A 25,087-nucleotide genomic window follows, 5' to 3' on the forward strand; every position below is an offset into this window, starting at 1 on the left:
GGTACCTCATGCCTGTAATCCCAGCACTTGGGGAGGCTGAGGCGGAGGTTGCTTCAGCCTAGGAGTTCAAGGCCAGCCTGGGCAACATAGTGAGACCTCGTCTCTACAAAAGAAAAAAGAAAAAAAAAATTAGTCAGGTGTGGTGTCATGCGCCTGTAGTCCCAGCTAACTTTTGGGGTGTGTTGGGGGTTGAAGTGGGAGGATTGCTTGAGTCCAGGAGGTTAAAGCTGCTGTGAGCTGTGATTGCGCCACTGCACTGCAGCCTGGGCAGCAGAGCAAGACTCTGTTTCAAAAAATAAAAAAGATAACTCTGACCTCTGTGTACATTGTGTGTGGATAAGAGAAGAAGCAGGAAAAATCTTAGCCTTTAGTTTGTCTTAATAAGAAAACTAATAATAATAATACCTATATTACATATTTGCAAAGTTGGGAAAATTAATTTAAATATGTAAAAGTACTTTGTAAATTGTGAGGTGCTACATAAATTATAAGGTAAGGGTGTTTTAAAACTGAGTTATAACTTTTGGATTATTCATATACTATCTTCTTAATTTACATTATTCAGAATTAGTGTGTTTGCTTAATCAAATAGCAAGTTCTTTAGGAATAATATCCTAACATAAGATATATGTAAAGAAGTTCTAAAACTGGAATAATTTATTGAATTAAACATTGGACTTCAGGGCTTCTTATATGCAACATTAAGTCAATTTATTTCAGGTGTTTTAAACCAGTCCAAAGTTAATTTTGATGGCACTTTTAGTTGTTTTTTTTGCCGTCGTAATAGTAGGTTATTATATTTAAGTAAATTTTAACTTAATTTCTAAGTGCTTTTTTTTTTTTTTTTTTTTTGAGACGGAGTCTCCTCACTCTGTTGCCCAGGCTGGAGTGCAGTGGTGTGATCTCAGCTCAATGCAGGCTGTGCCTCCTGTGTTCATGCCATTCTCCTGCCTCAGCCTCCCGAGTAACTGTGCTCCCGAGTACAGGTACCCGCCACCATGCCTGGCTAATTTTTTGTGTATTTTTAGTAGAGACGGGGTTTCACCGTGTTAGCCAGGATGGTCTTGATCTCCTGACTTCGTGATCTGCCTGCCTCGGCTTCCCAAAGTGCTAGGATTATAGGCATGAGCCACTGTGCCCAGCCTAAGTGCTGATTTTTAATTACTACATGTTATTTTGCCAGATATTATAACTTTGCCCTGTCCAGCATGATATCCACTAGCCACATGTGGTTATTAAGGGCTTAAAATGTGGCTAGTCTGAACTGAGATATGCTGTAAATATATACACCAGAGTTTGAAGAATTATTGCCAAAAATATTGTAAACAAAAGTCTTTAATTTTTTCATATTGATGACATGGTGGAGTGATAATATTTTGGATAAATATGGTTAAGTAAAGCAGATTATCAAAATTAATTCTTTCTTCTTCTTCTTCTTCTTCTTTTGTTTTTTTTAAAGATAGAGTCTTGCTCTATTGCCCAGGCTGGAGTGCAGTGGTGTGATCATAGGTCACTGTATGTTGGAACTACTGTGCCTCGGCCTCCTGAGTAGCTGGGATTACAGCACCAGCCACGGCGCCTGCTTGTTTCTTTTTCAGTGTGGCTACTAAAAAATGAAAAATTATATTTGTGGTTCCCATTATATTTCTATTAGGCAGTGCTACTTTAACTGATTAGCTTAGCTGGTTAGAATAAAGAGGTGGTAAGTCAAGTCATGAGCTTTGTTCTCTTCCACTACAGAAGGTACCCCAGACTCTAGCCTACTACCTTGCCAATAGTGTTTGCCTAGACTTGAGTGAAAGCTTTATCATTTCTCTGTGACCTTTGGCATAAATGACTTAACTTGTCTGTGCCTCAGCTTCATTATGTATAAAATGATGATGATAATAATAGTTCTTCCACCTCATTTAGTTGTTATAAGGATGAAATGAGATTACAAACATAGTGCTTAGCATAGATTAAACACTTAGTAACAGTTAGCCTTTATTTATTTATTTATATATTTTTGAGAAAGAATCTGGCTGTGTCACTCAGGCTGGAGTGCACACGATCTCAGCTCACTGCAACTTCCACCTCCCAGGTTCAAGTGATTCTCCTGCTTCAGCCTCCTGAGTAGCTGGATTACAGGCGCCTGCCCCCACTCCCAGCTGATTTTTGTATTTTTAGTAGAGATAGGGTTTCGTCATCTTGGCCAGGCTAGTCTTGAACTCCTGGCCTCAAGTGATCTGTCTGCCTCGGCCTCCCAAAGTGCTGAGGTTACAGGCGTGTGCCACTGTGCTTGGCTGTGTTTCATATTATTAGCATAGTATATGGTGCTTACTAAATATTGATTGATAATATCATAGGTGTTAAATTATGACACCTTATATTAATTGATTTTCATGACACTCTTAAAGAAAAAGTTATATTCCTATTTTATAGATTGGGAAACAGGCTAAGAGAACGTCAGTAACTTGCTTAAGTCACATGAAAGTAGAGCCAGGAGTAAAGGCTACATCTTCCTAATCCCAAATCCTACAGTTTTTGCACCAGAGCACACTCCTTTTCACGTGTGAGTTGTTCGTCAGAAGGGGAACTGTGTAACAGTTTGGTGATAGATTGAGTTTGTTTAGGACGGGTGTTGGGTCTGCAGAAAGTCTATATTGGACAGATGAGACATTCTATACTAGTTTCTAGCATTCTAACTTTCGTTTATTTATCATCATTCAACAGATATTTTTTTCAGTGCCTACTATGTGCCAGGTGGCTTTATTGGTATTAGGGAAACAAAAGTAAACAAATCAGACATTTTTAGAAGCTTGTGTTTCCAGCAGGGAAGACATCACATAAATAGATAAATAATGGGTAATATGTCAGATGGTAGTATACTGCAGTGACAAGGTAATTTAAGGGAATAGAGAATGAGCTAGAAATGAGTAAGAAAGTCCTGTCCATTTTCTGAGGTGGTGATATTTGGGCAGATTGCAAACGGAGGAAGCAAATTGGATAGACATCAGGATGAAGAGAATAGGCAGTTGAAAAGGCCCAGAAAGGGGAGTGTGCTTAGAGTGTTTGAGGAACAGCAAGGAAGCAAGCCCTTGTTGAAACAGATTGAGCAAGGTAGAAAGTGGTAGAAGATGAAGTTAAAGAGGTAGCTGGGAGCCAGATCATATAAAGCCTTGGTAAGGACTGACTTTTATTTTAAGTGAGTTAGGAAGACATTGGTAGGTTTTGACTCTGGCTTACTTTTTAATTATAGCTTCTGTGTGGAAAATATATCTTAGAGTGTCAAGAGCAAAAGCAAAGAAACCAGTCAGGAGATCATAAGAATAGTGCAGACAGGACACGATGGTGACTTGGACCATGGTGATTACAGAGGGTGTATTTGGATATACAGTATTTCGAAGATAGAGAAAAGTCAAGGATGACTTCAAGGTTTTTGACCAGAGCAACTGAAAGAATAAAGTTTCCTTTTGCTGAGAGAGAGAGGACTGTGGGAGAAGTAGAGTAGGTTGGATGGATCGAGGGAGAGGGGTAAGGTGGTAGACATAGAATTTGATTTTGACATGTTATGCTTATGATGCTGGCTAGGTATTCTAATTGGAGATGCTGTGTAGGCAGATACATAAATCTGAGTGAGGGGAGATCTGGTATAGAAATATAGCTTTGGGAGTGATCAGTGTATCTATGGTATAAACAGTCAAATGCTGTTCACAGGTTGAATAAGATCTGTTTCTATTAAAGAAAGGTGTTTGGATCTGAATTTTTCTCCTTTTTCTAATGTGCTGATGTAAACTTATAGAATTCGAACTCTTACTCTTTTTTCAGTTAACAGAAGATGAAATAGCTACAGTATTACAATCAACTCTTAAGGGACTTGAATACCTTCATTTTATGAGAAAAATACACCGAGATATCAAGGCAGGAAATATTTTGCTAAATACAGAAGGACACGCAAAGCTTGCAGATTTTGGGGTAGCAGGTCAACTTACAGTAAGTAAAAATATTACTTGTGTTGATAATTTTCAGTTCTGTCCTGAGAAGCAGTTCCTTTTATTTACCTATTTTAAAAATATAATACTTGACTTAATTGTATTAGTAAGAAATTATAGAATCTGCCAATAGGTTACAAAAGAGCTAGTCCATAAGTTATTTTAGATCTTTTCCTGGGGTTCAGGTCACATAGCTTAACTTTGTTTAACTTTTATAAAGATGAAAAATAAAATAAGAAATGATAGATTACTCTAGTGGACTACATCAACATATTTATAAAAGAAAGAAAAATTAAGTCCAAACTGCTTTCCTTGACTAAGACATAGCATCATCTCATTCAACTTCCAGGTAGTACTAGGCAGTTACTGTACTGAAACACTCTTCGTTTGAGTCCAGGATACAGTCTCTTGATTATTCTGCCTAACTAGTGCGTGGAAGTGAAAAAAGAAAAAAAAAAAAACTTGTTTTCAAAATAGGAAGTCCAGAATTATTTGATTCTATAAAATATATAAGTATATATGAAAGTATATATAGAAAAATAGAAACAGTTCTAGGGAGGTATACTCTAAAATTTGCAACAATATTACATATCAAGTGGTTTTCTTGGGTGGTAGAATGAATATGTATAGTGTATGTTTAGAACTGATGTTATGTACAGTTTTTTTTTTTTTTTTTTATTATAAGTCTGCCTGGGACATGTTAGGGAATCTCAGGTATTGTAACAGCACAGAAATTGCTTCGATGTTTAAAATAAATCAGAACCTTATTCAATATTATGATTTATGGGCTCTCCAAAAGGTTTTGTTGTTAAAACACAAGTAAACAGTACCAGACAATATTATCTAAACCACAATCTTAGTAAGGAAACCAAATTGAAAAAGTACATACTCTGGTGGTCTATAATATAATATAATATTGACCGAGTGCAGTGTCTCATGCCTGTAATCCCAGCGCTTTGGGAGGCTGAGGCAGGAGGATCACTTGAGGTCAGGAGTTTGAGACCAGCCTGGTCAACATGGTGAAACCCATCTTCAGTAAAAATACAAATATTACCAGCATGTGGTGGCACTCGCCTGTAATCTCAGCTACTTGGGAGGCTGAACCTGGGAGGTTGTGCCATTGCACTCGGCACTCCAGCCTGGGCAACAGAGTGAGACTGCATCTCAAAAAAAAAATAAATAAAGTATATATATACACACACACACATATATATGTACACACATATATGTATATATACATATGTATGTATGTATATATGATGTACACATACATATAGGTATACCTATTTGTGTGTATATATATATGAGTATCCATTCCATTTAGTAATAATTTTAGTAATTGATTGAATACCCAATAATGACAGTGTTCTTATTGCTGTAATGCCTGCCTTGGCAGAATTTTTCTCCCCTTTTAATTTGTACAATTTAGTGTTTAGTATATTCACAAAATTGTGCAATAATTACCAATGTCTAATTCCAGAACATTTTCATCATCCTCAAACTATACCCTTTAGCTGTTAGTCCCCACTTTCCTCCCAGCCCTTGACAACCACTAATCTACTTTCTGTCACTATAGATTTGCCTGTTCTGAATATTTCGTGTAAATAGAATCATACACAATGTGCCCTTTTGTTTCTGTCTTCGAAAACTTAATGTTTTCGAGTTCATCCATGTTGTAACATGCATCAATTCTTCATTCCTTTTTATTGCTCAGTAATACTCCATCGTGGCTGTAGCACATTTTGTTTACTTATTCATTAGTTGAACATTTAGATTGTTTTGCTTTTTGGCTGTTAGGAATAATGCTACTATGAAATTTGTGTACAGGTTTTTATGTGAACCTTTGTTTTCATATGATACACAGAGTTGCTGGGTCACATGGTAACTCCGTGTTTAATTTTTTAAGGAACTGCCAAACTGGTTTCCAAATTGGCTCACCATTTTATGTTTCCTGCTGAGGTATGAGGATTCCAACTTCTCTGCATCCTTGCCAACATTTTCTTTTTTGTGTTTTTGATTATAACTATCCTAGTGAGTAAGAGGTAGTATCTCTTTGTGGTCTTGATTTGCATTTTACTAATGACTAATGATGTTGATTGTCATTTCTTCTGCTTAGTGGACAGTGGTGTATCTTTGGGAAATGTCTGTTTAAATCTTTTGCCCATTTTTAACTGGGTTTTTACCTTGTTAGTGTTGAATTTTAAAAGTTCTTTATATATTTTAGATATAAGTCCCTTATGTACATGATTTGCAAATATTTTCTCTCATCCTGGGTTATCTTGAAGGTGTCCTTTGAAATACAAAATTTTAAAATTTTGGTCATGTCCAATTTCTTTTTTCTTTTGTCGCTTGTGCTTCTGGGTGTCACATCTAAGAAATCATTACCTAATGCAGGGTCATGAAGATTTACTCCTATGATTTCTCTGAAGTGTTTAATAGTTCTAGCTCTTATGTTTAGATCTGTAATCTGTTTTGAGTTAGTTTTCATGGTGTGAGATAGGAATCCAATTTCATTCTTTTTACATGTTGATATGTAGTTGCTCCAACATTTGTTGAAAAGACTGTTTTTTCTTTCTTGAAATGTGTGAGTTTATTTCTATGCCTTCAGTTCTCTTCCATTGACCTATATGTCTGTCCTTGCACCAGTTCTATGCTCTCTTGATTACTGTAAGTTTGAAGTAAGTTTTGAAATTGGTTAAGTGTGAGTGTTCCAACTTTGTCCTTCTATTTCAAGATTGTTTTGGCTATTCTGGGTCCCTTGTATTTCCACATACATTTTAGCATCAGCTTGTCAATTTCTGCAGAAAAGGCCATTGGGATTTTGGTAGACATTGTTTTGAATCTTAAATCAGCTTGAAAATACTGTCATTTTGGCAATATTGTCTTCCAATCTATGAACATAAGCTGTCTTTCCATTTATTTCTATTTTCTTTAATTCTTTTAGCAGTGTTTTATAATTTGCAGTGTACAAGTTTTGCATGTATTTGGTTAAATTCATTCCTAAGTAGTTTGTACTTTTTGATGCTATTTTAAATGGATTTGCCTTATTTTCAGATTGTTCATTGCTAGTGTAACATACAATTGATTTTTGTACATTATCTTGTGTCCTGGCACCTTGCTGTACTTTTTTTTTTTTTTAAATGAACTGTGAGCATGTATGTTTTGTTAAAAAAAAAAAGGAGATTTTTTTTTTTCTTTCACTAAAATAAACTCAAACTGTAGTATAAGATGATCTGACTTGGCTGTTTGGTTGTGGAACCTCCAGTACTACTAAGTTTAGGCCTCTCTCAGGTCTCTTCTCTAGAGGCTGTAGGCCTTGGTGGCAGCCTTCTGGGAAGTAGTGGCGGTGGGGATTGTTAGCTGTTAATGCTCATTTAATGCTCCTGATTCACAAGACCACCCACACTCTCTATAGTCTAGAGATCCTGGGTTTCACTCCCCAGAGAGTATACCTCCAGTCTAATGCCAGAGTGGGGCGAGGGAAGCCCACTAGTTGCTTGATGGGAGAGGAGGGTTTAGGGTGCTTAGCTGCTTCTTAACTCTTTCAACCCAGGCTTCCTATTTGGATGTCCATTTTCACCCCTCTTTTCTCTACTTGATGACACCAATTTCTAAGCCTTTTGGAGGGGTTGGTGTTAAAATCAGGTTGTTTCCTAGTTTTCCTGGCAACTGACTCAGGATTCCATCTTATAGTCTGTTCAGTTAGTTACTACTGGGCCACTTGCTCTCCAGCTTTTAAAATTTTGTGGCTATGGTTGTTTTCTCCTTTGTTTTTTTATTCTTCTAGATTTATTCTTAAAAAACAATCTTTTTAGTATCTTTTTGAGTGAGTTTTGAGAGAGAGTGAAAGTAAAATGTATTTGCCCAAGCTGTCATCTTTACCCAAGACTGTAATATTATTTCTGGTGGCAACAGGGGTATTTCATTGTATGGATATAGCATGATTTATTTAACTCTTTCCCTATAGTTGGACGTTGGGCGCCATTAAGTTTGCTTAGAGTTTTCCCACCACTATAAGCACAAATTCTGTGATTAACATTCCTGCAACTAAATTTTGCAGCATTTCCTTGAGTAAATCCTTAGGATAATTTCCTTACATTATCCTAAGGGATAATGTAAGGGTCAGAAAATAGATGAATGTGTATTGGCAAAGTGCTTTTGACGCATAAGTGCTGAATTTCTTCTAGAAGTGAACAATTTCAGTTTCCAACTTCAGTATATAAATGTGCTCTTTTCCCCTCATATTTGCTAATGCTGAATGGGCAGTAACTTGTATCTTCCTTGTTATTTCTCAAAGCAATTCACATATTTTTGCATTTGATTATTGGCCGTTTGTAACAATTTGTTTGTAAATGTTCATTTTTGTGTGTGTCAGTTTTGCTAATTGAATGTTGGACCTTTTTTTTTTTTTTTTGGAGACAGGTTCTTGCTCTGTCACCCAGGCTGGAGTGTAGTTACATGATCACGGCTCACTGCAGCCTCAACCACCAGGCTCAAGTGATCCCCCTACCTTGGCCTCCTGGGTAGCTGGGACTACAGACACGCACCACCACCCCCCGCTAATTTTTAGTAGTGTTTGTAGAGACATGGTTTCACCATGTTGCCCAGGCTGGTCTCAAACTCCTAAGCTCAAGCAATCTGCCCCCCTTGGCATGCCAAAGTGCTGGGATTATAGGTTTGAGCCATTGTGCCTGACTGAGTGTTGCATCTTTTAAATAAATCTATTAAAAAAGATAAACCGCCGGGCGCGGTGGCTCAAGCCTGTAATCCCAGCACTTTGGGAGGCCGAGACGGGCGGATCACGAGGTCAGGAGATCGAGACCATCCTGGCTAACACGGTGAAACCCCGTCTCTACTAAAATATACAAAAAATTAGCCGGGCGAGATGGCGGGCGCCTGTAGTCCCAGCTACTCGGGAGGCTGAGGCGAGAGAAGGGCGTAAACCCGGGAGGCGGAGCTTGCAGTGAGCTGAGATCCGGCCACTGCACTCCAGCCTGGGCGACAGAGCGAGACTCCGTCTCAAAAAAAAAAAAAAAAAAAAAAAAGATAAACCAAAACTGAAAAAATTTGTTAAAATTGTTACTTCTTTTTTTTATATGGTGAAATATCTTCTAGTTTACTAGTTGTCTTTTAATTTTGATTATGACTTTTTTAAAAAAATGCTACGTTTCCAAATTTTATATAGAAAAATCCATCTACTTTTTATCTTATGGTTTCTGTCTTTAATGTCATGCTTAAAAAACCCTTTTCTCCTTAACATTATAGAACAGTTTATAGTTTTTTAAAATTATTTTATTTTGTTTTTTTGAGACAAGGTCTTGCCCTGGCACCCAGGCTGCAGTACAGTGGCATGTTCATGGCTCATTTTGGTCTTAAACTCCTGGGCCTAAGCGATCCTCTTGCGTCAGGCTCCCCTCCCAAGTAGCTAGGACTACAGGTGTGTGCCACTTTGCCCAGTTAAAGTTTTAAATTTTTTTGTAGAGATGGGCTCTCCCTGTTTGGGATTAGAGGTATGAGCCACCACACCTGCTCTGTTGCCCAGGCTAGAGTGCAGTGGCATGATTGTAGCTCTCTATAATCTTGAACTTCTGGGCTCAAGTGATCCTTCCACCTTAGCCTCCCGAGAAGCTAGGACTACAGGCGTGCACCATCATGTCTGGCTAATGTACTTTTTTTTTTTTTTGTGACAGTCTTGCTCTGTCACCCAGGCTAGAGGACAGTAGCACAATCTTGGCTCACTGTAACCTCTGCCTCCCGGGTTCAAGCGATTCTCGTGCTTCAGCCTCCCGAGTAGCTGGGATTACAGGTGCCTGCTACCACACCCGGCTGATTTTTTGTACTTTTAGTAGAGATGGGATTTTGCTATGTTGCCCAGGCTGATTTTGAACTCCTGAGCTCAGGCAATCTGCCCTCCTCTGCCTCCCAAAGTGCTGGGATTATAGGTGTTAGCCACCATGCCTGGCCATCTAATGTACTTTTTAAAAGTATTATTTGGGCTTTGTTTTTTATGTTTAAAATTTCAACTTATTTGAGCTTATTTTGGTGAAAGTATAAGGTAGGCATTTAAGTGTAGAGTTCTACAAATGACTAACTAGATTCCCAGTGCTTTTTTTTCATAATCTGTTCTTTGCTTGCTGATTTTAAATGACATTTTAATCATAAATCATATCATATGTGTGTGCTATATATATATAACATGTATATGTGTGCTTATATATATATAACAGGTTTTATATAGCACATATATATGATATATATACACACACACACATACATATATACACATATGCCGTAGTCAACTTCCGAACTTTATGTTTTTTATTGCTATGCTATTGTGCTAATATAACTTTATAATACAAATCTAAGTGGGATTAGTGTACAATCATTACTCTTAATAATTTTCAAAAACTTTCTAGCTATGCAAGTAATCATTTCTAATTGAAATAATCCAGTGAAAACAACTTTGACTGCCACCATTTGAAAACACCCCTGCAAATTTGAAGTTTCAGAGCTAAGGAAATGACTAAGCAGTAAGTTAGTTCCTGTGTTAATTTTTTACATAGGACTGACAATGAGATTGATTTAAATGACCTGTCATTTGCTTCTGACTGGCATAACCTAAGTCACAGACATTTCAGAAGGAATATCAGTGATGATGATTGGAAGTCTTTTCTTGTATTTAGTTCTGTTTAAAAATCCTTCTTTTGCTGGGCGTGGTGGCTCATGCCTGTAATCCCCTTTGGGAGGCCAAGGCAGGTGGATCACCTGAGGTCAGGAGTTCGAGACCAGCCTGACCAACGTGGTGAGACCTTGTCTCTACTAAAAATACTAAAATTAGTTGGGCATGGTGGTGGGTGCCTATAATCCCAGCTACATAGGAGGCTGAGTCTGGAGAGTTGCTTGAACCCCAGGGGCGGAGGTTGCAGTGAGCTGAGATATGCCTCTTCACTCTAGCCTGGGCAAAAGATCAAAACTCTTTCTCAAAAAAAAAGAAAAAGAAAAATTCCTTCTTTTGCTAAAGCATAGGAACTGTAGGGAGGTTCTCTTTCAGTAGGGCCATGCTATCCTGAGAAAGTGTGCAAGTGGTTATTTACCGTAATGTGTACTATATCCACATATTCTTCTTTAGGCCACAAACTAAGATATTTTGTATATTATTTTTTATATATCAATTTTTTAATTTTTTTACTGCATATGTATGCTCATGTAAACCTTCAGAATGTTACAGATGTATATACAGGATAGAGGGTAAAAACCTTTAGTGATTCTGCCTACTAGATAAAACTATTATTAATAATTTGGTATATATTACTCCAGATTTTTTGTACTATGATATAACAACATTTCTTATTATTGGTAATTGTTTTATTATTGTTGTGATCATCATTATTGTATATATATTCCTTTTACAAAAACAGGGCTATATTATATATAATTTTACAACTTTTTTTTGCTTTGTAATAATGTATGTTGTGCATTTTTTCCATGCTAGGAAAAGGTATATATCTTCATTTTTTTTCTTTTTAATGTGGTGTTTCAGTATATGGTCATCTATCATATTTAACTTCTTATCTTTTGATGGTCATTTGAGTTGTTTCCTTTTCCTCCTCATCCCCCCATTACAGACATTTCTACAATCTTTGTGCATATAGTTTGGAACACTTGAACATAAGATAGATTTCAAGAAATAGATTTGGATCAAAGGATGTGAATATTTAAAAGTTGAATAAATATTGCCAACTTGCATACTAAAATGTACCAGTTTATACTGCAGTAACATTGTATTTCAGTGCCTGATTTTCTATGCTATTATCAGCATTATTAATTTAAAATTTTTTGTCAATCTTAGTTTGTGTTTTAATAATTGAGAATCTTTTTGTGTTTCTTTGTCATTTGAATTTCTTCTGTGCCTGCTTTATCATGCTCAGAGTATGGTTTTTATATGTATTTCAAGTACAAGGCATTTTTTTATTGTTGGAAAAGCCTCTTTTTCTCAGTATGTTTTTTTTCCTTCTTTTTTTTTTTTTTTCTGTAGACTTCCTCTGTGGACATCTCAGTAGTTTTAAGCTTAGTGTTGGTCTCTCTCCCTTTCTATTTTAGGATACCATGGCCAAGCGGAATACAGTGATAGGAACACCATTTTGGATGGCTCCAGAAGTGATTCAGGAAATTGGATACAACTGTGTAGCAGACATCTGGTCCCTGGGAATAACTGCCATAGAAATGGCTGAAGGAAAGCCCCCTTATGCTGATATCCATCCAATGAGGGTAAGGAAGTAGACAGAAAGCCAGTGGCATGGTTAGTTACTGATCATCATTAAAAAGTTGAGTTCAAGCCAGGCGTTGTGGCTCACACCTGTAATCCCAGCACTTTGGGAGGCTGAGGTGGATGGATCACCTGAGGTCAGGAGTTTAAGACCAGCCTGGCCAACATGGTGAAACCCTGTCTCTACTAAAAATATAAAAATTAGCTGGGTGTGGTGGCTTGTGACTGTAATACCAGCTGCTTGGGAGGCTGAGGCATGAGAATCGCTTGAACTGCGGAGGCAGAGGTTGCAGTGAGCCAAGATTGTGACACTGCCTGGACAAGAGATTGAGACTCTCAAAAAAAAAAAAAAAAATTAGTTCAATACCTTACTTGATTAGGTTGCAAACAATAAATGAATTATGTGTAATTCATGTCACTATAGATGATATACCTCTACTGACTCTAGTTGTAGTCATTAAGTGTGTTCCACTCCTATCCATTCCAGAGGTTGTGTATTGATAGCCCTCTGGCAGGACGTAGGCCATAGAAATGCTTAGTTTGATTTGTGCTACACTGTCTCTGTCTCTCTCTCACACACACACACTCTCACTCACTCACTCATTCACTTTGAATAGTTTGGACAACCACTTTTTACCATGTCAGCATTCTCACTAGAGCTGACTAGTGGTTGTCTCCTTTATACAGAGTATGAACTTTCTACTTTATCAGTCTCCATGATTCCCTGTTGTGTCACCAAGTATCAGCTGCCACTTATTACAGTATTTCTCTAATATGTTTCTTATAATAGTGTTAAGAAGAAAGCAAACTGTGTTTTTGAACTCATGTCACTGAAACCCAGCCTTGTTCATTTTTTGTCTTTCTTCTGCCTGGCCCCTATAGGTGTTTGAATTTGTAAGTTCTGGCTTGTAGATCCCCAGATTCTCTTCATCTGGAGACTGTGTACTCTCCAACCTCTATCTCCTGCTAGAATGTTAAGGGCCCATAGAATGCATCTCCAGTGCAGCTCTTCCAGTGCTGACACCCTAAGCAGTTCCCAGGCTTAACTGTCCCAGAACCCTTCATCATAGCACTGTTGTAACACCTGCCTCCAACCCTGCCTTCCTCAGGGCCTCTGTGGTCCTCTCCATCCTTCCCTACCCCAGCTCTTCCTCTTCTCTGATTAATTAATCCTCCTATTAAGAGACTTACAAAAATTCATGTTCCCGAGATAAGTCCTCCCTCTTTTTGGGAGAAGGAGCGAGGAGATTTACTAGTTACAATTTTAGATTTAAATAATATAATTTGGCCGGGCGCGGTGGCTCAAGCCTGTAATCCCAGCACTTTGGGAGGCCGAGACGGGCGGATCACGAGGTCAGGAGATCGAGACCATCCTGGCTAACACGGTGAAACCCCGTCTCTACTAAAAAAATACAAAAAATTAGCCGGGCGAGGTGGCGGCGCCTGTAGTCCCAGCTACTCGGGAGGCTGAGGCGAGAGAATGGCGTAAACCCGGGAGGCGGAGCTTGCAGTGAGCTGAGATCCGGCCACTGCACTCCAGCCTGGGCGACAGAGCGAGACTCTGTCTCAAAAAAAAAAAAAAAAAAAAAATATATATATATATATATATATATATATATAATTTAAGGTGCTTATTTGTATAGTGTTTTACTTTTCAAAAAACATAGCTTTTTTAAAATTGGAAATTTAATAAATAATAGTCTTATTTTTGGAAATAGTATAATGTAACTGCAACATAATTGGCCAATTTTTAATTTTTCCCCCTCACACATATGTTGATTTAGCTTAGTCTGGAAGCTAATGACCCCATTGTGATTTTTGGGACTTCTGGTTAATAACTTTATTGTGTAGTTGCTGCTGACATCTGGGGGTGGTAATAACTTTTAAGAGGCAGGGAAACTTGACAACCATGGGGCCAGGGTTATCTTTAGGATATAGATACTCTTCTGTCTCGCCTTTCTACTTTGAAAGGCAATGTACTGTGGTTGCCAGAATAATAATAATAATAAAGCTTGATTGATGTTGTGAGGTTTAGGGAACAAGACCCATATATGAGAGAGGGAAGAGGAGAGAGGGAGATATATCAGGTTCTTTAACCATCAGGCTTTGTACTTGCAAATGCTTAGACTTTTGTTGGAATTTGGGTGAGCTTCTCAGTGGATGAGTGAAAAATTATTTACTAAGCTTCAAATGTAATTCTAGATGTATTTTTTTTTTTATTGGAGCATTACTTTTATTTTACCAGATCTTTTTGTTTGTTTGTTTGTTCTAACCAGGCAATCTTCATGATTCCTACAAATCCTCCTCCCACATTCCGAAAACCAGAGCTGTGGTCAGATAACTTTACAGATTTTGTGAAACAGTGTCTTGTAAAGAGTCCTGAGCAGAGAGCCACAGCCACTCAGCTCCTGCAGGTATGAATCACCCTCTGATGCCGCCTCGCTCCATTTCATTTACACACTGACCAAAAGATGCCATGAGGTCACCTACGTGGAGATAGTAAAGAAGTAGAAGGCAGGCTGGGTGCAGTGGCTCATGCCTGTAATCCTAGCACTTTGGGAGGCTGAGGCAGGTATATTGCTTGAGCCCAGGAGTTGGAGGCCAGCCAGCATGGTGAAACCATGTCTCTACAAAAAGAATGCAAAAAATTAGCCAGGTGTGGTGGCGTATGCCTGTAGTTCCAGCTACCTGGAAGGCTGAGGTGGGAGGTGGGAGAATCTCTTGATCCCAGGAGGTTGAGCCTGCAGTGAGGCATGATTGCACTGCTGCATTCCAGCCTGAGCAATAGAGTGAGATGCTATCTCAAAAAACAAAGTAAAAGAAGTTTAAGACATTGCCTACCTCTACGGAGGTTCACATCTATTTGAGTGGAAAAGACATGGAAAAGAATGTTAAATCATCGAACAAGACAATAATGCAAGAAAATACAGGGCAATATGGGATTAGAGAAAGGGAATTGACATTTAGTGAGTGTCTGCTGTGCGCCACGTACTTTGCACATGTGCCATTTAATCATTACATAGACCTTGTGAAGGGTGGGTATTAGTTCAGTTTTATAGATGAAGAAAACGGAAGCTTGGGGAGGTTTACTTATTTAGGGTCCCTCAGCTGGTAAATAGCACAGTCAGTATTAGAACTTGAGTCTTTTTTATTCCAAAGCAGGGGTACCATCAAGTCTACCTGAGTCCGACAAAGAATTAAGATCAGTGGTGGGTACTGTTGTAGTTCAGGGTGGGAGAAGGCCTCTTTGGACTGGAGATGCAAAAAGTGCTTTCCTGGAGTAGGTAGCTTCTAGGCCTGGCCCTAGGAGGATAGGTGGGATGTGGCAGACAGTATGCTTAGTGATTAGGAGCTTGGATCCTGGTCAGATTGCCCAGGTTTGAATCCTGGCTCCCTATTTACTAGCTTTGTGATCTTGGGCAAGTAACTTCTCTGTTCTTTTAGTTTTGTAATCTATAAAATGGGGATACAGTACCTGCCTCACGTGTTGCGATGATTAAATGATACAATGTGTGTTACTTTGAACAATGTTCACATGTACTGAAGACAGTATGGTATGAACTTGATAAATATCGGCTATTATAATTGGGCTAGGCCAATCATTTGCAGCCATTTCAGACCCAGTGTCCCCTTTTTATAGCCAATGTGTGTATTTAAAAACTCTCATTACTTTTTTGGAATGAAACTCACATATAATAAAACCTTTTTATGCCCGTAATTTAAAAAGAATCAATATTGTCTGTGATGTGATGGAGAAAAATAAAGATAATTTATAATGAAATAATATGACTTTCAATTTGCAAATAATTCTGCCTGACCCAGTTTGCAGACATAATGAAATAGATACCTGTGCCTGGCATCATGAATGAGTTTATATTTAAGAGCTGTAAGAAAATCAGAAACTAGCCGCGCACAGTGGCTCATGCCTGTAATCCCAGCACTTTGGGAGGCTGAGGCAGGTGGATCACTTGAGGTCAGGAGATCGAGACCAGCGTGGCCAACATGGTGAATCCCCATCTCTACTAAAAAAATACAAAAATTAGCTGGGCATAGTGGCATATGCCTGTAATCCCAGCAGGAGGCTGAGTCAGGAGAAGCGCTTGAACCCTGGAGGCAGAGGTTACAGTGAGCTGAGATTGTGCCACTGCACTCTAGCCTGGGCAACAGAGCAAGACTCCATCTCAAAAAAAAAAAGAAAGAAAGAAAGAAAGAAAATCAGAAACTACGCCATTTAAGAAGTACAGTAAAAAGAATGAATGGACACTAGCATGAAACTGATGTTAAATAATAACAGGCCAGATTTATTTGTCTCTGATTACAGAAGGTGGGATATGATCTTATAGCTTTTCCAAGTGGAAAGAACAAAGCAATATGAGATTATTGCAAATGAGCTGGGTCTTATTTCTAAGTGGATTGCCAAATTCTTTTACTACCTGGATGGGGTAGTGACAAAATGTCATGGAAATGTATCTCCTGTATTGCAATCTGACCACATTTTGAGGTATACTTTCCTTCTCTGGAGTTCTTACTTGGAACTTGTATCCTTTGATGGGTGATGGAGAGCAGAGAATGGATTGCCAAGAAACAATGGGGACAATATTGGAGTAAGTTTGGAAGACAATAGGCAATTCCCCAAAAAGAATTTCCATGTGTAACTTTCACAGCATAGATTTCTTACCACGTGCTACAAATACAAATAATAAAAACATATGGTGGTATTAATATTAAAAACTTATAAAGCAATTTTTATTAATGAAATTGAACAATATCCCTTTGTTTCAAGTATCTTTGGTGATTGAATAATATTTGGGTCAAAATCTGTTACATATATATGATCAGTTTTAGTATTTCTGTAGCAACTGCATTTTTGCACTAAAATCCTTTTTACCTAAATGTGTAGTTGGAAATGCTACCATAGAAAGTCAGATGAGTAGATTTTTCAGTGATTTCTACATGATTTCTTTATTCTATTAAGCTCCCCTCTCTAAAATCGCCTCCCAAATCACTGGCCTTTTTGCATATCTCTTGAAAACATTTTTTTGGTATTATCTACTAAGGTGTGTACACAACCTGAGACATTTGAAAGATGTGCAGAATCTGCCACAGTTCCTTGTTGTACCGGACAGTTCTGTACTTTGCAGAATTGCTAGTGTCCCATGCCATCTGTGCTCACCAAACATTGTGACAGCTATAACATGTTCCCAACATGTTTACACAACTTCCTCCAGGAGATGATACTCCCTATTGAGAATCGCTAGATTTGACAGAGAGAAATGGCATAGGCATTTCAACCAGGCTGAAAAAGATGGGCAAAGACTGAATTTGCTCTGCTCAGAGTTATAAAGGGAGTGTGATTTAGCTGTTGTCCAAAGCACAAAGAGAAAGATCAGATTCGTTGATTGATTCAACACATGTTATCCAGTACCTACTGTGTTCTAGGTACTGTTTGGGCACTGTCACCATATAAATTGTCCACGGTATTTTCTACTTTGTTCTTTAAGCACCCATTTGTCAAGAGTGCCAAAGGAGTGTCAATACTGCGAGACTTAATTAATGAAGCCATGGATGTGAAACTGAAACGCCAGGAATCCCAGCAGCGGGAAGTGGACCAGGACGATGAAGAAAACTCAGTGAGTGGCAGCCATTGCTGTGGGCCTCAGGCATTGATGCTTGTTATTTTATGATTGCCAAACCAGGTAAGATGAGTAGGAGGTATTGGATCAACTTGGAGCTGGAGACTCTTGCAGCATAGCTATGTCCTAACCTGGACCAACTCATGCTAGAGGGTTGCTGTATCTGTGCTTGTTCTTCTCCCAGTGCTTCCTAAAACACCTTTAAATTTCACTCTTTTGCCCCCTCATCTTTTACTCAATTTAACTTTTTATTTAGAGAGAGAATGCTCAGGTCTGGGATTTGGCTTTTCATAACCTTTTAGGGAATCTGGAATCCATACTTAACATGTAGCGTTTACGTTTATAGACTTCCTCACAACCCTGAGATTCCAAAGATGTTTACATGAGTTTCTTAGATCTATGTTGCAAAACTCTATTAAGAAGAGTGGAGGAAGAATTCTTTTAGGGTTAGATACACTGCTTATTATCACATGGATAAATTTGTCTTCTTTGCTTAAGTAACAGTGCTTTCATTTCTGGAAGGAGAGTTTAGGACCTGAATAAGTGTTAAATGTCGAAATATTTTCACTAAGTAGTAGCTATTCAGAAAACTCAAAGTCTTTTGTCAAATTAGCCCCAATTTGAGATTGTATCCGTTCGCAGGAAGAGGATGAAATGGATTCTGGCACGATGGTTCGAGCAGTGGGTGATGAGATGGGCACTGTCCGAGTAGCCAGCACCATGACTGATGGAGCCAATACCATGATTGAGCACGATGACACGTTGCCGTCACAGCTGGGCACCATGGTGATCAATACAGAGGATGAGGAAGAGGAAGGAACTATGAAAAGTAAGGCTTATCTAAGTAAATCCACTGACTTCTCAGACCAAGCATACATATTTCAGAGAAGACAGATTCTCATGGTTCATGAAGGCTTAGCTTTGAGTTCTTTCTTTTGTCACAACCGAAGGAGTAGAAAACTTGGAGGTTTGCAATGGGGGCAGGAGGTTTGGGGAGGGGAAAAGCTGACCTGTGGCGTCAAAGTCAAGAAAGCATCAACAGTGAGAAAGGATTTTGCTTTTGAACCAGAACAGCCATTTTCTCATTGCATGTTGTCATTATTTTCCTTCCTTACCTTGATCTTTGGAAGCATATGCATTATTTGATGCATAATTCCTATCAAGGTGTAATGACATTCTGAGTTATTTACTGTACATACATCTTCAGTTTATTTTCATGACAGTTTGGGTCTAACGCAAGTTTACCAACACTGTCAGTCAGTGAAAGATGACTGGACAAGTTGAAAAGTTCTATCCAGTTTCTTTTAGTTTAAACTCGTCTCTGCTTCTTTCCATATCTGGCTGATCCTTTTTTGCCTGTAACTAGGCCTAACACCTTGTGTTCAGCTCCTATCTTAGAGTGAAATTCTTGTGTCATTCAGTGCTCGTGATGCTTTATGTTTCATCCCCTAAACTCAAGATTAAGGCACCCTAGAAATCCCATGTTTGGTGATATACAAATTATCAACTAAATGCCATGTACTAGATTGCCCTTCTCCTCCCCTTCTGTTTTAAAAGTATGTTCATTTTGCAGTAATGAGTTACTGACCTCTAGTTCTTTTCATTGACTCTGAGTGCTAAATCGTCTGCTTGTCTTAAGGGGTTTAATTATGTAGATGATTATAATCACTGTGCAATACAACTAGGCCGACCTGTTAGCATGTGTTGTGTATGCACGTGTTAGGGAAATTGTGCCCATTTTTATTTAAAGAATTTTTTTCCAAATGTGATTTTCATAATTCAAATGCGAATTCAATGAGTTGTTTATTCTTTTCAGTTTCTGAACTTGGATAGTTTTAGCATGTCTAATGAGAAACATGCATCTTTTATTATAATCATGAAGAGAACTATTTAAAAACTAAGCAGTCACAGTCTGAGTAACATTAAATAAAATTTGTTCACAGACAGTCTTTTGCAGGTTTTGTAATTCTTACTTTTGGATTACAGATTTGCCACTTATTTTGAGATTTTTAAAAATTCCTTATTGTTTTAGGAGTTACTTAAATTTATCATTATGGAAACTTAAAACATACATACAATTACACAATAATATCATGACCCCTGTGCACCTGTATCACTCAGCTTCAGCAGTGATCAACTCACTGCCCATCTTATTTCAGCCCACTTCACCAAAAAGCAAATAGTAAACGCTTTGTAAACGTATTCATTTTTAAGGCCATAAAAAACAGTGAGAGGAGGAAGGGGAAAAAAAGATTCTTAAGGTAATGGAGACTTCAGAGTCCTAATTTATAGGACATGCTATGACATCAGGGTGTTTTGGGTGAGATTTTTTTTTCCCGAACAGCAGGACACATTATTGAAATTGAAGTGACATGAGAGGGTCTTTGTCAGTGTTAGGATCACTGTGCATTTTCAGGCCAGCAGAGGGAGCTCTGTATTAAGTTAATGGGTTATAGTTGTGTTCCCATTTGAGTTAACAAATGCCCTGTATATGAAGGTAGGCTTTATGCTAGAACAAGACCATTATTTATTCATTTTTAAGTGTATTTTAAGTAACCACAATGATACTAGGGCAATGTCTTTATTTTATTTAGTTGGGAGATTGGATACCTCATACTTGGCAAAGTTCAAATAAGAAGTCAGCTAAAACATCTCAAAATAGTCACTTTTTCTCTCCCTTCCCAGATTTCTCAGTGGACTTGACACAATTGGTGTTCTTTTTCTGTAACATGGTACCGTGCATATAGTTTTGAAACTGTAATCAGCTAAAATGGCCTTACTTGAATAATTGAATAAATTTTTTAAAAACCTAATAATTCTTATGTAGAACTGACTTGAAAGTTCTTGTGTAGAACTGACTTAAAAAATATATATATACACATACTATATATATATTTTAAGTCAAGTTGTTGGGAGCCAGGATTAAGGCTTATGTTACAGTAAATTACAGTAAAAGTATATATATTCCTGATATATATCAGGAATTTGTTTTTATTTACAATATGAGCTCTAGTAGTCTGTTTTATTTTTCCATCTAAAAGACTTGCTTCCTCCCTCTATCCAGGTCTTTGGTCCTGTCACCTTCTCAGTCCTTCTTTGACCATTTATCTGCAATAGATTTCCCATCCCCTTCTTATTTTTCTTTTCATCACAGATTACTTCTTGAAATTTATATCACTATTCTCCCATATAAATTTTTTTTTGAGATGGAGTCTTGCTCTGTCACCGGGCTAGAGTGCAGTGGCGCAATCTCAGCTCACTGTAACCTCTGCCTCCTAGGTTCAAGTGATTCCCCTGCCTCAACCTCCTGAGTAGCTGGGACTACAGGCACATGCCACCATGCCTGGCTAATGTTTTGTATTTTAGTAGAGATGGGGTTTCACCGTGTTGGCCAGGATGGTCTCAATCTCCTGACCTCGAGATCCCCCCGCCTTGGCCTCCCAAAGGGCTGGGATTACAGGCGTGAGCCACTGCACCCAGCCTCTCCCATATAAATTTTAGGATCAGTATATCAAATTTTATAAAATACTACTGGAATTTTGACTTAATTGCATTGGATACAAAGATTAATTAGGCAGAATTGCCATCTCTGTGTTAATTCTTTCTGTGCATGAACATGGTTTATTTATCTTTTGATCTGTTTGATCTATCTTTCATATTCTTAGATAATTTTATAATTGTACCCACAAAGATGTTTTAGAGCTTTTCGTTAAATTTATTTTTAGATACTTATTTGTTGCTATTACAAATGACGTAGTTTAAAAAACTTTTGTTTCTAACATTTTTCTTCTATAGACAACTAGTATAGATATTTATGGACTGTTTTATTCTTTGTAACAGGTTTTCTGGCGATTTCCTTTTTAAAAAAATTGAGACACTCTTATTGTCTGTGAATTATGATTATAGTTTTTCCTTTTGATCTTCATATATAATTTTTTTTTTTTTTTGAGGCACTGTCTCACTCTGGAATGCAGTGGCACGATCCTAGCTCACTGCAGCCTTGAATTCCTGGGGCCAAGCAATCCTCCTGCCTCAGTCACCTGAGTAGCTGGGACCACAGGCATGTGCCACCACACCCGTGACTTTTTTTTAAAATTTTTTTTTTGGTAGAGATGGGATCTCCCTATGTTGCCCAGGCTGGTCTGGAACTCCTGGGTATAAGTAATCCTCCTTCCTCAACCTCCCAAAGTACTGGGATTACAGGTGTGAACCACCAAGCCTGGCTAAGGTTTTTTTTCTTATTAAGACCTCCAATACAGTGTTGCATAGTAGAGCTGGTAGTGGACCTTCTTGTCATGTTGCTCACTTTAAAGAAAATTTTTGGAGTTTTTACCATCGAGTCTGATTTTGCAGCAGAATTTGGTCGATACTCCTTAACAGGATAACAAAACTTATCCAAAACAGATAAGTTTTGATCTGTTTTTAGTTTAAGAGGTTTTATTTAAAAAAAAAAAAAATTCTTTAATTGGTGTTGTTTTGTAGTTTTTTAAAATTTGAATAATTAGCTTTTTAATTTTCTTGCTTACTAATACATTTAATCAACATTATAACTTTTTATCTTAGTTCTGTTTTGGCTGTATTCTATACATTTTCATATGTGGTATATTGTACATATTTTTTTCCAGTGTGTAGTGCTTGTGCTATGCACATTTATTTTTTAACCCATGAGTTATTCAAAAGTGTTTTTTAATAGCAAGTGTATGATTTTTAAAAACTGCTTATTTAAAAATTTTAATTTATAGAATTGTGGTTGAAGAATGTGGTCTGTGTTATATCAATTCTTTGTTATTTTTTGAGACATTTGTGGCCTAACATGTTATTAATTTTTGTTAAATGTGCTTTGTGTGTCTTAGAAAGAATGTATTTTCTAATTGTTTGGTGCAGGAATCTATATAATTAGTAATCAGTTGCTAATTGTCTTTCATTTGTCTATTCTTTACCAATTTTTGATACTTGATCTTTTAGCTTCTGAAGGAGATTTGTTAAAATTGTTAAATTGTTAAAATTGTCACTGTGTGGTTGTGGGTTTTGTTAATTTTGGTATTACTAACATCTGTCATCCAAAGTAATATATTGGTGGCACTGAATACAATTGGTAATACTGTGAAAATGATGGAAAATTTTACATATTTTCTGTTTTATATTAAGTTATATATTTTCTCTTTCATCTTAATATGCAGAAAAATAGTTTCACCATTATCCGTTTTCAAGTAACCATTTTGTTTTTAAAAGAAGAATTTCTTCCATTTTATTTGATCGTTATGAAATAGGGTGTTAATATTTAGAGCTAAAATGAAAAGGGTCCGGGATGCAGTGGCTCATGCCTGTAATCTCAGTACTTTGGGAGGCCGAGGTGGGTGTATCACTTGAGGTCAGGAGCTCACGACCAGCCTGACCAGCATGGCGAAACCCCATCTCTACTAAAAATACAAAATATTAGCTGGACGTAGTGGTGTGCGCCTGTAATCCCAGCTACTAAGGAAGCTGAGGCAGGAGAATTGTTTGAACCCGGGAGGCGGAGGTTGCAGTGAGCCAAGATCGTACCACTGCACTCCAACCTGGGTGACAGAGCAAGACTCTGTCTCAAAATAAAATAAAATAAAACAAAATGAAAAGGATTAATTTTATACTTGACGTAGAAAGAATCCAAGCTTTCACAACGTTATTAAATATTTAAAAAGTCAATTATATGTTTGAGAGCAAAAAAAAAATTTTTTTTTTAGAGACAGAGATAGCAAAAACATTTTGGAGCAACTGAAGTAGCTTGATTTGCACAGATTTGTAGTTTAGCAGTTAAATGCTTTTGCCCCTTGTGAGGAAATGACAAGCCAAAGGATGGCCGCTTGTAATAACATGTACTCATCCACTAAAGATTTGACATGCGGCAGTTCTTCCTCTCAGGATTCATTGGCGATAATGTCATGGTTTTCTTGTCCTTACCACATTCCCAAGAGATGCATAGCCCTGGTCACCCCTCCTCATCTCCAGGCTTAATAGGTCAATGGGAGGCAGAACTTGGACTACTAATTGAAAGAATATTTCCCCTGACCAAGCCTTCAGATAGATTCAGTGAATTGAAGGGCGTGAGGTGATGATTCCTCTTTAAAACTTGTGCTTAGTGCATAAGATTCTAATTTTTCTCCTGGAGCAACAGCCACATTAATCTCTTTGAATTTTAAAGCATAATGACATAATTAAGTTAGGGCAACTCAGAAACATGTTTCAGTTAAATTACTGAGATAGTATTATGTGGTAAAAACATTATGTGTTTATAGTTCCTCAGAATGTCCTAAGTTTCATGAAAGCACCTATTGTTGCTGTGAATTTCCTCATGTTGAAATCAGGTGAAAGGCTAGGCTGTTGTCAAGATGATTTTACTTCAACACCAAACTTCAGATACTGATTTCAGAGCTGCATAAGATAGAAATTCTTGACTCAGAGCCTATTTGCTTTCCATCTTCTGTTTGAAAGGGGTTGTTAGAACATTGTCTCCCTTGTGTGTTATCTGTCTTATTCTCTCTGACTCAGATTATGGCATTTGCAAGTACAGTAATTAGGACATAAAGTACTGCACGTATTTTAACACTTCTTTTACCACAGTAGCCTTACTGTCCAACGTCTGATCCCTTCAGGATTTAAACATCTATCATCAGAGGATTGTGTTGGTGTATGCTTGCCACTCACAGTCAGCATCATATGAGAGTTTCAGACAGCGTTAGTGCAGTTGTGCACCCCAAAACTAAAGCTGAAAACATTTGATTTTGTTGGAACCCTATCTCTGAGTAAGGGCAAGAGAAGGACAAAGGAGTAGTGGAGTGAACATTGATTTATAGCATCAGAGTCTTTGACTTGCAACTTCTCTGAGGGTCTTACAGACTATGCCACCTTGGTCAAGTTCTTTCTTTTTTGAACCCCAGTTTCCTGGTCTGAAAAAATGGGGCACCGAAGTTCCTATTTTGTAGTTTTGTCAAGATGATACGAGATTGTATGTGTAAAATATTTAGTGTGTAAATGCTCAAAAATTGTAGGTATTATAATAAGTCTTTTAATGTATGACTGTTTTTTTCATAGGACCTAAACATTTCTTCAACCAGCGCTACTTTTCTTCTTCCTAATTCTTTTTCTCTTGATAGTTATGCTTTTAGTTTTTACTCTTGGTATTAATGGTGCTTTGTAAGTGCCACCCCAAGAATGCCTGAATGCTGGCTTCATGAACA

At 37.7% G+C, this 25,087-nt stretch overlaps 1 protein-coding gene across 1 annotated transcript in view; it reads left to right on the forward strand.

The window, feature by feature from the left end:
- The window catches only part of STK4 (serine/threonine kinase 4), a 105,953-nt gene that overhangs the window by 17,599 nt on the left and 63,267 nt on the right, over positions 1–25,087 (forward strand). The window contains exons 5-9 of the mRNA XM_033186524.1: positions 3,808–3,972; positions 12,072–12,239; positions 14,514–14,651; positions 17,739–17,867; positions 18,513–18,699. Coding sequence (XP_033042415.1) covers positions 3,808–3,972; positions 12,072–12,239; positions 14,514–14,651; positions 17,739–17,867; positions 18,513–18,699 — 787 coding nt within the window. The remainder of the gene's footprint in view (positions 1–3,807; positions 3,973–12,071; positions 12,240–14,513; positions 14,652–17,738; positions 17,868–18,512; positions 18,700–25,087) is intronic.

Source organism: Trachypithecus francoisi, unplaced genomic scaffold (assembly GCF_009764315.1).
Source record: "Trachypithecus francoisi isolate TF-2019V2 unplaced genomic scaffold, Tfra_2.0 Lachesis_group21, whole genome shotgun sequence".
In the NCBI taxonomy this organism is placed as follows: domain Eukaryota; kingdom Metazoa; phylum Chordata; class Mammalia; order Primates; family Cercopithecidae; genus Trachypithecus; species Trachypithecus francoisi.